A 14,046-nucleotide genomic window follows, 5' to 3' on the forward strand; every position below is an offset into this window, starting at 1 on the left:
TCTCCAAGCCAGGCTTCAGCAATACATGAACCATGAATTTCCAGATGTTCAAGCTGGTTTTAGGAACGGCAGAGGAACCAGAGATCACATTGCCAACGTCTGCTGGATCATGGAAAAAGAAGAGAGTTCCAGAAAAAATCTATTTCTGCTTTATTGACTATGCCAAAGCCTTTGACTGTGTGGATCACAATAAACAGTGGAAAATTCTGAAAGAGATGAGAATACCAGACCACCTGACCTGCCTTTTGAGAAATCTATATGCAGGTCAGGAAGCAACAGTTAGAACTGGACATGGGACAACAGACTGGTTCCAAATAGGAAAAGGAGTACGTCAGGCTGTATATTGTCACCCTGCTTATTTAACTTATATGCAGAGTACATCATGAGAAACGCTGGGCTGGAGGAAGCACAGGCTGGAATTGCTGGGAGAAATATCAATAACCTGATATGCAGATGGCACCACCCTTATGGCACAAAGTGAGGAGGAACTAAAAAGCTTGTTGATGAAAAAAGAGAGTGCAAAAGTTGGCTAAAAGCTCAACATTCAGAAGACTAAGATCATGGCATCTGGTCCCATCACTTCATGGGAAATAGATAGGGGAACAGTGGAAACAGTGTCAGACTTTTTTGGGGGCAGGGCTCCAAAATCACTGCAGATGGTGACTGCAGCCATGAAATTAAAAAAGATGCTTAATCCTTGGAAGAAAAGTTATGACCAACCTAAATAGCATATTCAAAAGTAAGAGACATTACTTTCCCAACAAAGGTCCATCTAGTCAAGGCTATGGTTTTTCCAGTAGTCATGTATGGATGTGAGAGTTGGACTGTGAAGAAAGCTGAGCACCGAAGAATTGATGCGTTTGAACTGCGGTGTTGGAGAAGACTCTTAAGAGTCCCTTGGACTGTAAGGAGATCCAACCAGTCCATTCTGAAGGAGATCAACCCTGGGATTTCTTTGGAAGGAATGATGCTAAAGCTGAAACTCCAATACTTTGGCCACCTCATGTGAAGAGTTGACTCATTGGAAAAGACCCTGATGCTGGGAGGGACTGGGTGCAGGAGGAGAAGGGGACGACAGAGGATGAGATGGCTGGATGGCATCACCGACTTGATGGATGTGAGTTTGAGTGAACTCTGGGAGTTGGTGGTGGACAGGGAGGCCTGGCGTGCTGCAATTCACGGGGTCACAAAGAGTCAGACACGACTGAGTGACTGAACTGAACTGAAACATCCAACAAATATTGGCTGCTACTTCTTCATAATTGGTTATAATTTTGCTATAAGTACTACAAAATTATTTAAAAGCTAACTTGCCAAAGATTCACTAAACTCCTCCCGCCTACCCTGAACTTGAGATGGAGAAGCAAAATAAAAAGTGAGGAAACATAGCTGATTTCATTTTACGTTTGCACTATCAGCCCCAAACTGACTTCTAGTGAGGAACCTACTTCTTGGCAATTTAATACAACTACACAACAGAAGCTGTAGGAAATATACTATGTTTCTCAATGATAGAGTAAGGCTTAATGTGTCTAACATGCATAATAGAGTACAAATCAATTTATTACAACTCATTTAAAGGTACCCTACTATTTATTATTTTGTATATTTGCCAATTCTGAGAACATTGCATTTAACACTGAAGTGACTAAAGGTACAGCTGTGAATACCCTTTTTTTTTAAAGCTGATGTGACGTAGTGGGTAGCCAACTATCTCCCAGTTTGCCCTACCCACCCCTAAGTGGTTATTAAATAGTTCTTATATCCATGGTGGTGATTTTTAACAATCTGAAGTATAGGTGACTTACAAAATTATCCGTAACGGTCATTTATGCTGTCCCCTTGGCCTGGAATTCTTGGCCTTGGTCACTCTGCCCCCATTTCACCTTTCAGCTTTTAAAATTCAACTCAAGTAGCAACTTTATTCATAACAGTCAAAAAGTGGAAACAACCCAGACGTCCATTAACTACTGAACAAATAAGCTCTGTTGATACACACAATATGGATGGGCTTCCTGGTGGCTCCGACAGTAAAGAATCTGCCTGCAATGCGGGAGACCTGTGATCGATCCTGGGTTGGGAAGATTCCCTGGAGGAGGGCATGGCAACCCACTCCAGTATTCTTGCCTGGAGAATCCCATGGACAAAGGAGCCTGTTGGGCTATAGTCCATGGGGTCACAGAGTGGGACATGACCAAGCAACTAAGCACAGCACAGCACAACACACAATATGGATAAATCTTGAAAGCAGGCTGAAAGAAACCTAATACAAAAGCATACTATATGATCCCATTCATATCTAGTTCTAGAACAGTCAGATTTTATCTGTGGTGGAAAGATAAACAACAGTTGTTGCTTCTGTAGAGAGAAGGGATGAAACCAGAGATTGATTTGGTAAGGAGTACAAAGTTTGTGGACTAATGGTTATGCTCAGTACCTTCAACAGGGGTTTGGGTTAGAGAGCTGTAAGCATTTATTATAAGTCAGCAAATATATACTCACAGCTTGTAAATTTTATCACATATGAATTTTACACCAAAAGGAGAACACAGCAAATATTAAACTCTTAATGATAAATGCCGAAATATTTAGGGCATAGTGTACTCATGTTTGCAATTTACTTCTAAATTAACATAAAAGACATTGATACATGGATATATGGCAAAGCAAGAATGTAAAATGTGTTCACTGTAAAATTCACCATTGCTGTGTGAATAGTAAAATGCTGGGGAAAATACTCAAGTGTCAGCTTTCTATGAAGCCTCCCAGAGGGCATCCACGGTAAGTGCCCCTCCTCTGGGCTCCCATAACACCCAGTAAAAACAATGAACTCACTCGCATTTTATTAGTTCTGAATCTGCATACCAACTCCCAGCAGAACTATAATTAACTTGAAAACAAAGCCTGTCTTATTGGTCTCAGCAGCTAGCACAAGGCCAGGCACATAGTAGATAGTAAGATTTGTTGACCTGAAGAGATGCTTAGTGAACTTCTAGTTTTTTGGTTCATTTTCTTTTGCTGAATCATTACAGCTTCCAGAAAAATCTATCTGACCTGAACTCATCTCTGTGAATCCTTACAAACTCCCTTTTTGGAAAGATTTTGAAGCTATCCCTTCTAGTTAATCCTATTCCTCCTCCCCAGTCTCTCAACTTTAAAAATATTAATTAGTAACTATTGAGAGACTCATTCAATTCATACTCTTTACAGAAGTCAGCTGAGTAGCATATTAAGGACTATGTTGAGTCATACTACTCAGTTCTATAGCCAGCCAGACTCCTTAAAGAAGTTCCATTTCCTCACCATGGAACAATGAGTAATGTGCCATTTTATATTTATGCAATTTATCCTTATGTATCGAATAGTTTCAATGCTGCCAGGACTTAATGCAGCCAGACTGCTTGAGTGGCAACCCTATCATTTACTAGCCATATAACCTTGCCCAAGGTGTTTTTTGTGCCTTGTTTTCCTGCCTCTTGATTAAAAAAATAAATAAAAAGGAGATGGGGGAAGGAGAGGGGGCATAATAATGTGTCACCTGTTGTGATCCTTCATAAGATATTGCATGTAAACCACTTAAAACAGTGCCCAGCTATTAACTAACATTTATGTTCAGTTCTGCATCACCAATGGCAGAAGACTGGGCCTATAATATGATCTACAAATTAGCCTAAATGACCAGTGTGCTAGTGCTACATTGATATGAATCATTTTTGAGAGTACAATGCAGGGAGGTGACTATAGTTAATAATACTGTTTTGTATATGAGAATGTTGTTAACAGAATAGATGTTAAATGTTCTCACCATATACACACAAAAAAATGGCAATTATTACGAGGTGACACGTTAACTAATCTTATTATAAATTTCACAATTTATGCATATGTACCAAATATTCATGCTGTACACTCTACACTTAGATAGTACTGTATGTTCATTACAATTCAATAAAGCTGGAAAAAAGAAGAATACAATGCAGGTAATTCCCTGGTGGTCCAATGGTTAGGACTTGGCACTTTCACTGCCATGGTGTGGGTTTACTCCCTGGTCATGGAATGAAGATCCCCCAAGCTGTGCAGCACGGCCAAAAATTTTTTAAAAAAAGAAAGAGAACAATGCAAATCTTAACATGCTGAACATTAAGAGTTTTCAATAAGAATTCAGTTATTATATTCTTTCTCAAATATGGGCTTTCACTTACCTCCAGACATCAATCCATTATCTAAGGGAGGTTTTACACACACACACACACACACACACATTTTTCTCTCTCAGTCTCTCTCTAGCTCAGCACACTCTTGCTGGTTTCCTTCCTAGCACTAATTATGTAATAAGCTTAATTATTTTATTTGATTCTTTCCCTATTTGTTTGCCCCACCAGATCTATGGAGGAGGAGCCTTGTCTATTTTGTTTGCTGTTAGATCTCTAACACATGCCTCAGCACACAGTGGGCACTCAAATGTATCCTGGATGAACAATGCAGATATTTTAGTGAGCATTTAACTCATAACACATAAATAAAGTAATAATGGTCACAGGTTTCTACTTTAAAGTAATAACCCAATTAGGGATTTAGTCTCATTTTAAAATACATATGATTTATTAAAAATATAAAATTGCAATATTTTCTATAAATTATTCCCACCCAAACATGTTAAAAGATGTGATAATAGGTACACTTTCTAACCACTTATAGCCACCCTCCTCTTTCAAGTACAAAAGATAAAACATACAACATACTGTAGGTTTATTTTTATTCAAAAAGTTACTGTCTCAAGACATAAATACAAATCAGAAAACAGTACAATTAGGACAATAGAATGTGGAGGACAACAGGTTAGAGTAATATATAAAACATTTTTAGCTGGTTGAAAACAAAGCTGTAAGAACTGCTTTCACAAAGAAGTACTCCTTTCAAGAGTGAGAAAAAAAAATCAACTTAGGTTTAAAATCATATATACAGTCCTCTCAGCAGTTCTAGTAAATGCAGTGGTGTGAAAAACAACATAGGCAATACTTTTGCACATAACAATATTTGTTGATGGAAAATCTGTTAGACATGTCTTGATTTCATTTGTTATTAACCATGATTTAATAAAATAATTGTATTTTATCATGATCTTTTAGCTAACCTATGGTTTTTGGCTACCACAGCCCAATGCTTGTTGGTTTCTGACTCTTAAGAACTGGAAGCCTTTTGGTATTCACCCATCTGAAGATATTCTTGTATTGCAAGCATATTAAGGCATGGAATGATTAAAATAATATACCTCAAGAACTGAGAGACGACTGACAAAAGATAGATACACATGTAATATAAGTTAATATTTTGTTTTAAACGATGTCTAGCTGCCTAAGCCTCGCAAAATGAGTTGATGTCAAAATGGCAAGTAGCCACTTTCTGTTTTAAACTAATTCATTTGTGAAAGGACATAAAATGAAGTTTAAAGCTTAGCTTTCAAAGAATATTATGGGTTATGAATTCTATTATCCCATCTAATTTACATACAGAGGAAATGTACTGTAACCTGTTAGAAGTATCTTTAACCTGAAGACTGCTTGCAAAGACAGATAGATAAAACAATATAAAATACAAATTTAAAAATCATTTTAAAGCATGAACACTCATGCTTTTCTATTTTTAAACATTGTTAAACTTTCAATATATTTCTGAAACCTCATAATTTTAAGTTGGAATTTAAAAGTAAGAAAAAACTAAACAAACTGCGCAATTATAAAATCAGCACCAATTTATATATATATATAATTTTATTTAAAATTTAGATCCCTATTCCCACACTCTAATAAGCTGTATAATTTTTGTTTAGAGTTTTTCTGCAAACATACTACAATAAGCTTCTTTTATTTGGAGACAAAATACAGTGGCACTACTGGAAGGAATATCACAACATTACATTTTTATGTTAAAGGACAAGCAAACTTTCAGGGTTGATAATGGGATAAGCATGTTTGAGACTGGTTACCTTCTGGCAGTTCACTGCATCTGGGTATTTCTGAAAAGTATAGAGAAGCTCTTGGATTTTAAAAATATCTTAAAATACATTTTAGATGAAAAAATTGTAAAAGTTCTGCTTATAAGTTTACTTTTCTCCACAATTACAATATTTAAAAGAAAGCCTCGGTGATTGATGTTTCAAGCATTTAAATTTAGAATGCTAAAAACAATTCTATCCTATAATTTCAGGGCGGGGGAATACTCATCCTTAACTTTGTTTCTTGGATGTAAACAGAAATCCAGCAGAGGTCATCATTACTTAGTACACCCAGTAAATAAATGTAAGAGGATTCACGTCTGTACCAAATGCCTCTTCAGATTGTTATAGTTTCTTTAAAAAAAGCATGAAATAATTGATTCAAAAGCCAACTAACAGCGCATAAATAAAATATTTACTTTCTAAGAAAAACTGTAGCTTATCATCAAATTGTTTACTTGTCCTTTACTTTTTTCAGGCAAACAAAACTGCCCCTCAAATGCACTTGATCTTGGTAAGTATAAGCACGTCATATTCTCCTTAGAGAAAAATCTGTACAGAATTTCACTGTATCTACCACACTTTATTTTAAAATTTCCTCTTCCACTTAGAAAATGACTTCACCACAGACTTAATTGCGTACTGGTATTAAAACATTGACACCCCAAGAACCTAATGAGAGAGAAAGAAAAAAAAATGTTAAAATTGTCATTCATTTCATTGTAAAATATATTACATTAATACTTGGAAATATTAAGTTTAATCACATGCTAAAAGTCACTTTGAAAAATTCCCCTCTCTTCAGATATATAATTCTAAAATTATAATTACCATTAACATAAAATGAAATAACATCAGGCCTAATCACAATCCTACCTACCTCATAAATATAACTAAAAGCATAAATCATGTCTTATTTATATGTTTATACACACCCCTAATGCCTAGATAATGCCCTGAACACAGGCACCCAACATATGTTGCATGAACAAGTAAATGTGCTTCTTAACATACACTTGTGGCACAAGAATGTCTGGCAAACTCAGTCATTTGCACTGTGAAATGGATATCATTTTTAAAGTCTTTTGAACACGCAGACGAAAACCATCCAAGAACAATATAAATATGTATAAAATAGGAAGCATTCTTTAGAAAAGTTGGACTGAATGAACAGGTCTACAATTTTAAAAGATCAAGTAAGTAAAGGTAAAATCTGAGCAAAAAGTTGTATTGATGCTTTTCATTACATTTTGGGGCTTCCCTCGTAGCTCAGCTGGTAAAGAATCTGCCTGCAATTGAGGAGACCACGGTTTGGTACCTGGGTTGGGAACTCTGGAGAGGGAAATGGCAACCCACTCCAGTTATATTTCACTCCATTACATTTCAGCTGGGGAAACAATGCTAGGTAAAATCTAATCATTATCTGTCACTAACTTGAAAAAGTAAAAGCAGGTAATGAATGGAGCAACTCCCTCTTGTTTGTTAAGCAAGAATAAGTTACAACTTTTAGTTGTATATACTAAAAGTTTGGCTCTTCAATTAAATTTCCAACACTTACTATGACAATTGAGTAATATTTTTAAAATACTATAATGAGCTAGTGAAAAACTGATAATTAAAGCCAGAGGTAATGATCTAAGACTGAGATTACAAAGGGCTCTTACTTGTAAATTAAATCTCACTTTAACAAAAGTCATAGAACTCACAAATTGTTTTGATCTGAATTGAAGGAGCTATGTATTTTCAGACCAGGAAACAAATATCTATCTGATTGCAGCCTCCATGTAGCACATCATCAAGTAAAGTGTTTGGAATCCCCAGTAATGAGAACAACAGAGGATTAATGTACCCCATTCTTACCAGTCATCCATCAAAACAACCACCACTACTCCACTACTCGCCCCTTGCCCACGCCACCCCTAAAGGTTAATTGTTCTCCTTTTTAGTTTTAAGAGTCAGAGTTTGGGTGCTTAGAATGTTTCCAAAGAGGCCTAGGTGATAGGTGATGTTTAAAAATCCCTTCTAGCCATAACACTCTGACTCTGGGTAATGGAAGATCTAATGATGAATAAAAGGATAAAATCTTAATTGACAGTTTTAGTGTAGAGTGTGGCATGAAGATGAACTCAAGTTCTTTCCAAACCAAGTTCTACCTAGAAATAGCCTGAACAGATCTTTTTTTCCCCTCCTCCTGGATTTGTACAGACAAGGTTGTAAAGGAGATTCTTCTACTAGAACATTAAATTAGTTCCATTATACCAAACCCTTCCTTTACCAATTTTATACTACAGATAATTCTAATAAAAGAATCTCAACACAGAAGAAGGACATTAATGATATTCTCTTTTTCTGGTAACATAAGCTACCTGTTTCTGGTGTCAACATTAATAACCACTTAAGCACATACTTTAAAAGTACCAACAGCCAGCTTTGGTGTGTTGAGGCAATACTGGCCCACTAATAGCAGAAAGCAACCATATACCAATGTTGACACTGTTACCAAATATGAAACTAAATAAATCATAAATCTATAATATTATATGCAACCCCAAACTGATCTGCTCAGAGTTTTCATATTACCACTTCTGAATCACACAGATAACATGTTACAGAAAATATATCTAGGATTTATTTAGTAATAATCTAAAGTATCTATACTAGAATGCTTTGGGTTACTTCACATAAAATTAGAGAATCTTAGAATTGGGTATAAAAGGATCTACAGTCCTAATTTTATTATTGTCTTGTTGACTATTATCACAGGGCTGAATAAAAAGATGTAATCTAATGCAGATTTTTACATTGAAAATTTTGTTATTCCATTTAAGTTATTGTTTAGATAATAAGATAAAGTTTAATGTAATTTTAAAACAAACTAGTATTAATAGTATTATAATACATACGTGGTCAAAGATTTCTAAAGATACCTGAACTGTTAAAGATATTGAGCACTCAGTTATGCGACTGCTGCCATCATGTGGTACTACTATAGAACTACAGGTATAGATGCATGTGCTCCTTTTCCTAATTTTAGGAAAAGCAGCAAAACTACTATCCTCTAGGTTGTTACATATGCAATAAACACAAGAATACCATCATTTTTCTATAAATAACAATTATTAGGTCCCTATCTTTGGCTTCACTCAGATTATAGTTTTCCCTAAATGTTAAATGTCAAAAATGTATATACATACACAATGCTGTTCCACTACTGTAGAGGGAAAAAAAAAAAGTGAAGAGCACCATGTGGCAAATCTATTCAATAGTAAGTGACTAAGGAAACAAATGCCTAAAGGTTTCCTGACTTTAGATGAACAAATGAAAAAATAAGGTGATCTCTAACTGCCCATATCAATTTTGACTAATCATTACAATTTCTAAAAAAAATTTTCTTGGTATTTCTTTGAGGTAAGGTCTGATTTTAGTTCTGGGAAGTACACAGCAGAGGCAGCACAAGATTTTTACATCAAAAGGAACTCAGATCAAATTACTAATCTGACACTAAAGCTGTATAACTCTCAGCAAGTCACTGAAACCACCTCTACAGCCCAAGTTTGCTTGAGTGTGAAAGTGGGATCCCACTAAATTGTGCCTGGCACAATGTCAGGCACATAAGCTTTCAAATACTAGCTTCCATTTCTTTTCATCTCAAAGTGATAGTACAGGTGGACTAGAATACAAATCCCTTAAGAGCAGGGAGAGCATCTTATTCATTTTAACACCAATTTCCAACTCACTAAACTGCTGAATTAATGCATTTCATCACATATGCTTGGAAAGATTCTCTTTTATTCCTCATCACAATCACTACCTAAATGTTTTATTTAACAAACTGGGAGATACATACTCCTAGATTATCAGGGAAACCACATACTTCAATATACACTTAAACGACAGACTTATGGGTAGGCAGAGGTCATCTACGCTACTCAAATTATGGTCTTATTAGAAATGCAGAATGTTAGACCATACTTAAGACCTACTGAAGCAGAACCTTTATTTTAATAAGATCTCTACATGATTTATATGTCCCTTAGAGACGGACAAACACTGATTTCAAGGATCCCAAGGTGCCTTGTCCAAAGATTTCTATACCTGCTGATCTATGAAATGTTATCTTTTAGCTCAAATAGCTAGCTCTATTAATTTAAGTATGTTGGCATGAGTTCGTTTGTTAAAATTCTTCCAAGAGCTATCTGACAGCAGATTATGAGTCAAGAGAGGGCCAGGAGAGAACGGCAGAAATACAGGCATAGAAGGCAGGCCTTGGAGGATGATACAACAGTCACCTGGGACAGCAGGTGTTAGGAAGAAGGATCATAAATGGGTAGATGTTAAAAAGTGAGCTAGACAGGCATTTAACCGATTTAGCAAGCTGACAAATAAAGCTAAACACCTCTATGCTGGGCAAAACTCTCAAAATGAATAAAATCATCACTGCCTGGAGTTTAATCATTGAGCAAAATGTAATATTCTATTTCACTACATCAATCTGGTAGTTATCCAAACAGAAGCGTGTACAAGTGTTATGGGAGCTGAGAATAAAGTATCTATCTTAAAATTTAGGAAAAACTCCCCAGGTAATGTCAGAACTGACTACTGAAAGAAAGAACTCACTACTTGGAAAAGGAAATGGGCAATTCCGACAGAGAGGAAAGCTTTTACAAGGTCATGGAGTTGTGAAAGAGCACAGTGTGTCTGAGAGGAACTACAGATTTGAACCATGGCATTCTCAGGGAGAATATGGCAACAGGGACTGATAGAAGAGACAGAACTGACAACAACTAACAATAACCAATTATCTCAACTCCCTTCTCTTTATTACCAAAGCCTTTGTTCAAGTTTATTTTTCACCGTGTCTTCATATTAAGATTATGACTATCATGGTTATTTTTCTTCTAATTCATCCTATTCAAGGAAATATTTCTGAAACACAATTCTGATCATGCCTGCCCCCCAATTCAAAATCCTTCATCAGGTATAACTCAAGCCTACAGGAAAAGTCCAAATTCCTTAACAAACACTTAAGTCCCAGTTGACCAGGGATTCAAAGGCACTTTGAATCTGTTACCACCACTGCATGACCCCTTCTCAACTCTACTCCAAAATCCCTCCTGCCTGTCTCTTCCTCCTGTCCAGTTGTTTTTATACATTCTTAACGTATTGTCCAAGCTCTTCAACCTCAAACTCAGAGATTGCCTATTACTTTTGATTTTATAATGTTGAGGCATATTTAAATTAAACCTACTGATTCATCCATAATTGAAGCTGGATCAAAGAAATCAGGCTTCAGTTCTGTTCTCTCTCGTCTGTTCTTTGATGGTGGCTAAAGGGGAAAAAAAAGGAAGGAAGTTGACAATTGTCTTATCTGTAATAAGCCAAATAGTAACTGAAAATCTTGAAATTAATTAAGTGTTCACAAGACCTATGTAATTGCAACTGTACCCTATAATACTTCAAGTACTATCTATTCAAACTACAGAATGTTTAAAAATGCAAAAGCAGTTCATTCATGGGAAATTATTCTTATGGATGAAAACTAGAAAAAGGATTTTTTTGTTTTATTTTAGAAATGTCTCTCTCAACTCACTTCCCTTTCAAGGCCCTGAATTACACTATTCTGAATAGAAGCCATATTTAATTATTTCTTCCCTTTAAGGAGAATACACCAAGGTATACTGAGAAATAGAAGACCTGGCTTTATGAGTCTCAGCTTTATCACTTACTAGTTTTGTCTCTCTGGATAGGGTGTCTAAGCTTCAATATCCTCAATCCTTTCAACCTACCTCACAAAGCTGAATGAGCTGTGTAGCAAAATGACATACGTGGAATCATTTTGTATATAATAAAGCCCTAATTGTATATATGATGTTATTATCAGCGAATATACCATCATATATATTCAACTTCCAAGTCTTTTATCAGTACTTTACTGTGTGATATGGAAACTGACCTCAGTAAAAAAGTAGATCATGTTTCTAATATATTGGTTTGATAATGGTAAATAGATGGTAAATTGTAAGGCGATATTATACTATTAGGCAAATTATATTCTTTATATATTCCTAAATTAGTCTGAAAATTTACCATCTTAAATTCGGATCTAACACCCTCACCAAACTCACCCTCTTCCTCAATCCCTTCTCATATAACTAAACTCCTGGCAACTATTTTATTTAGTAATTTTGCAAAACTTACTTTTATGGCAAATATTTCCCTCCTCTAATAATATCCAATTTAATTTCCAAAAAAAATCTAAATTCAAAATCTTACAGAATCACTGTATCTTACCAAGTCTATATCCATGGTGTCAAAATCCATCCCCTCATTAAGATCTTCAATCCTCCCTTCTGAGGACATCATAACATCTTCAACAATTGGCTCTTCATCATCTTCCATTAGGCTTGTACCACGCCGACTAGAGAAATACAAAAAAGGTCAAGATCTCAACCAAAGTCACAACTTAGTAATATATTGGCAGCAACTATGTGGCTCTATTCAAATGTAATGGAAAATGATGGAATTAAGGTCAGGGAAAATGACTAGGCATTGATCATGTCATCAATGATGTCAAAACCCCAATGTTCACTTGTCTGAAAATGCTAAGGAGTTATGTTTATTCTACATTACTTCAAAACATTTAGCTTGATAGTTCTGATATCCCTTTTAAAAGCTCAATGAGAATTTACCACATGAGAGCAGACAAGATACCTCAAATCCTTTTTGAAAGTAGGCAGGGTACAAATTAATAAACAAGTATAAAACAAGAGACCAAAGAAATGACATTTTCAGAATACATGTATTTTCATGAACATATAATGTTAATTTTACCCATCACTCACATTCACTCAGTACCTAAAATGTACCAGGCACTCACTCACTCATTCACATAGTGCCTACTATGTGCCAGGCTTTGACTGTGTCCTATGGATGCAAAATAAAAGATGAATAAGACATGATTCCTGCCCTCAAGGAGCTCACAGTCTACTATGGGAAACACAATTAATTATGACAAAGTGATAAATATTGCAAGAGAAATATGCATTAAGTGCTATAAAGATATACTGAAAGAAGAGATTAATTCTGCTTCAGGAAGAAATGAGCAACATTTATGGTGAAACTTGCACTCTGTATCCTATGAAACTCAAAACTGAGACATATATAGAAAAGTTAAATAAAAATTAAGACCAAAAATTCTATTATCACATAATTATAAGGAAAAAACTCAAATTTCAAGTTCACAAATTAGCCCATATCAGCATAAAGGAATCAACACTAAGTGAAATTGAGGGTGACTTGTTGTTCCCCAGTTTGGATAATATTTCTTTCTTTGCTCACTCATGTAAAGATCCCCCCCCAAATCAATTATTTATTGAATGCCTGCTCACAACTTACACAAAACTATGTTGTCTTAAAAGACAAAGATAACAAGACATGATGTCTAGTCCAGGCTATGTGGACAAATATGTTAACAATGGTCCCTATTTCTCAAGAGTTCTGGACAGTAAATGATAAATGACAATTTTACTGTGTTTGGTGGAAGCAACTGTGAAGGGGATATGTGTGCTTTGGGGACCATGTGTTATAGAAAACCAGAAACTCATTTTGCTTTTGAAAGATATATGTGATATAAACTAGGTGACAGAGAGAATTTGAAGGTATTTTCAGTTATAGGCCAGACACCATTACAGAACAATTATTGTAAAACAAAAATATTTTAAAGTCTCAGGTGATAGACTACTTATGATACAACCAAAAGACTCTTCTGATAATAATTATTTAACTGGAATAATTACTCTGTCACCTAGGGAAGTTTATCTCTAAGAAGAATAAAAACTAACTACAGCTATATGAGATGATGGATGTTTATTAAACTTATTGTGGTAATCACTTCATGATGTATGTAACTTGCATCATCATGCTGGACACCTTAATACAGTGTTGTATGTCAATTATATCCCCATAAAACTTGAAGAAAAAATTTAATCAATTAATCTATAAACAAAAGAATAATGATAAATGGTACTGATAATGAAAGGCTGTGGAAGATT

The 14,046-nt window shown here is 35.3% G+C and overlaps 1 protein-coding gene across 3 annotated transcripts in view; it reads right to left on the reverse strand.

Moving 5' to 3' along the window:
* Positions 1-4,739: 4,739 nt before the first annotated feature.
* STAG2 (stromal antigen 2) overlaps positions 4,740-14,046 on the reverse strand; it is a 131,601-nt gene continuing 122,294 nt past the window's right edge. For all 3 annotated transcript variants that reach the window (XM_040265208.1, XM_040265210.1, XM_040265209.1), the window contains 3 exons: positions 12,287-12,413; positions 11,244-11,321; positions 4,740-6,667 (listed from right to left, as the gene is read on the reverse strand). In XM_040265208.1, the coding sequence (XP_040121142.1) occupies positions 6,644-6,667; positions 11,244-11,321; positions 12,287-12,413 (229 nt within the window). In that variant the 3' untranslated portion in view covers positions 4,740-6,643. The remainder of the gene's footprint in view (positions 6,668-11,243; positions 11,322-12,286; positions 12,414-14,046) is intronic.

Source organism: Oryx dammah, unplaced genomic scaffold (genome assembly GCF_014754425.2).
Source record: "Oryx dammah isolate SB20612 unplaced genomic scaffold, SCBI_Odam_1.1 HiC_scaffold_23, whole genome shotgun sequence".
Lineage (NCBI taxonomy): Eukaryota > Metazoa > Chordata > Mammalia > Artiodactyla > Bovidae > Oryx > Oryx dammah.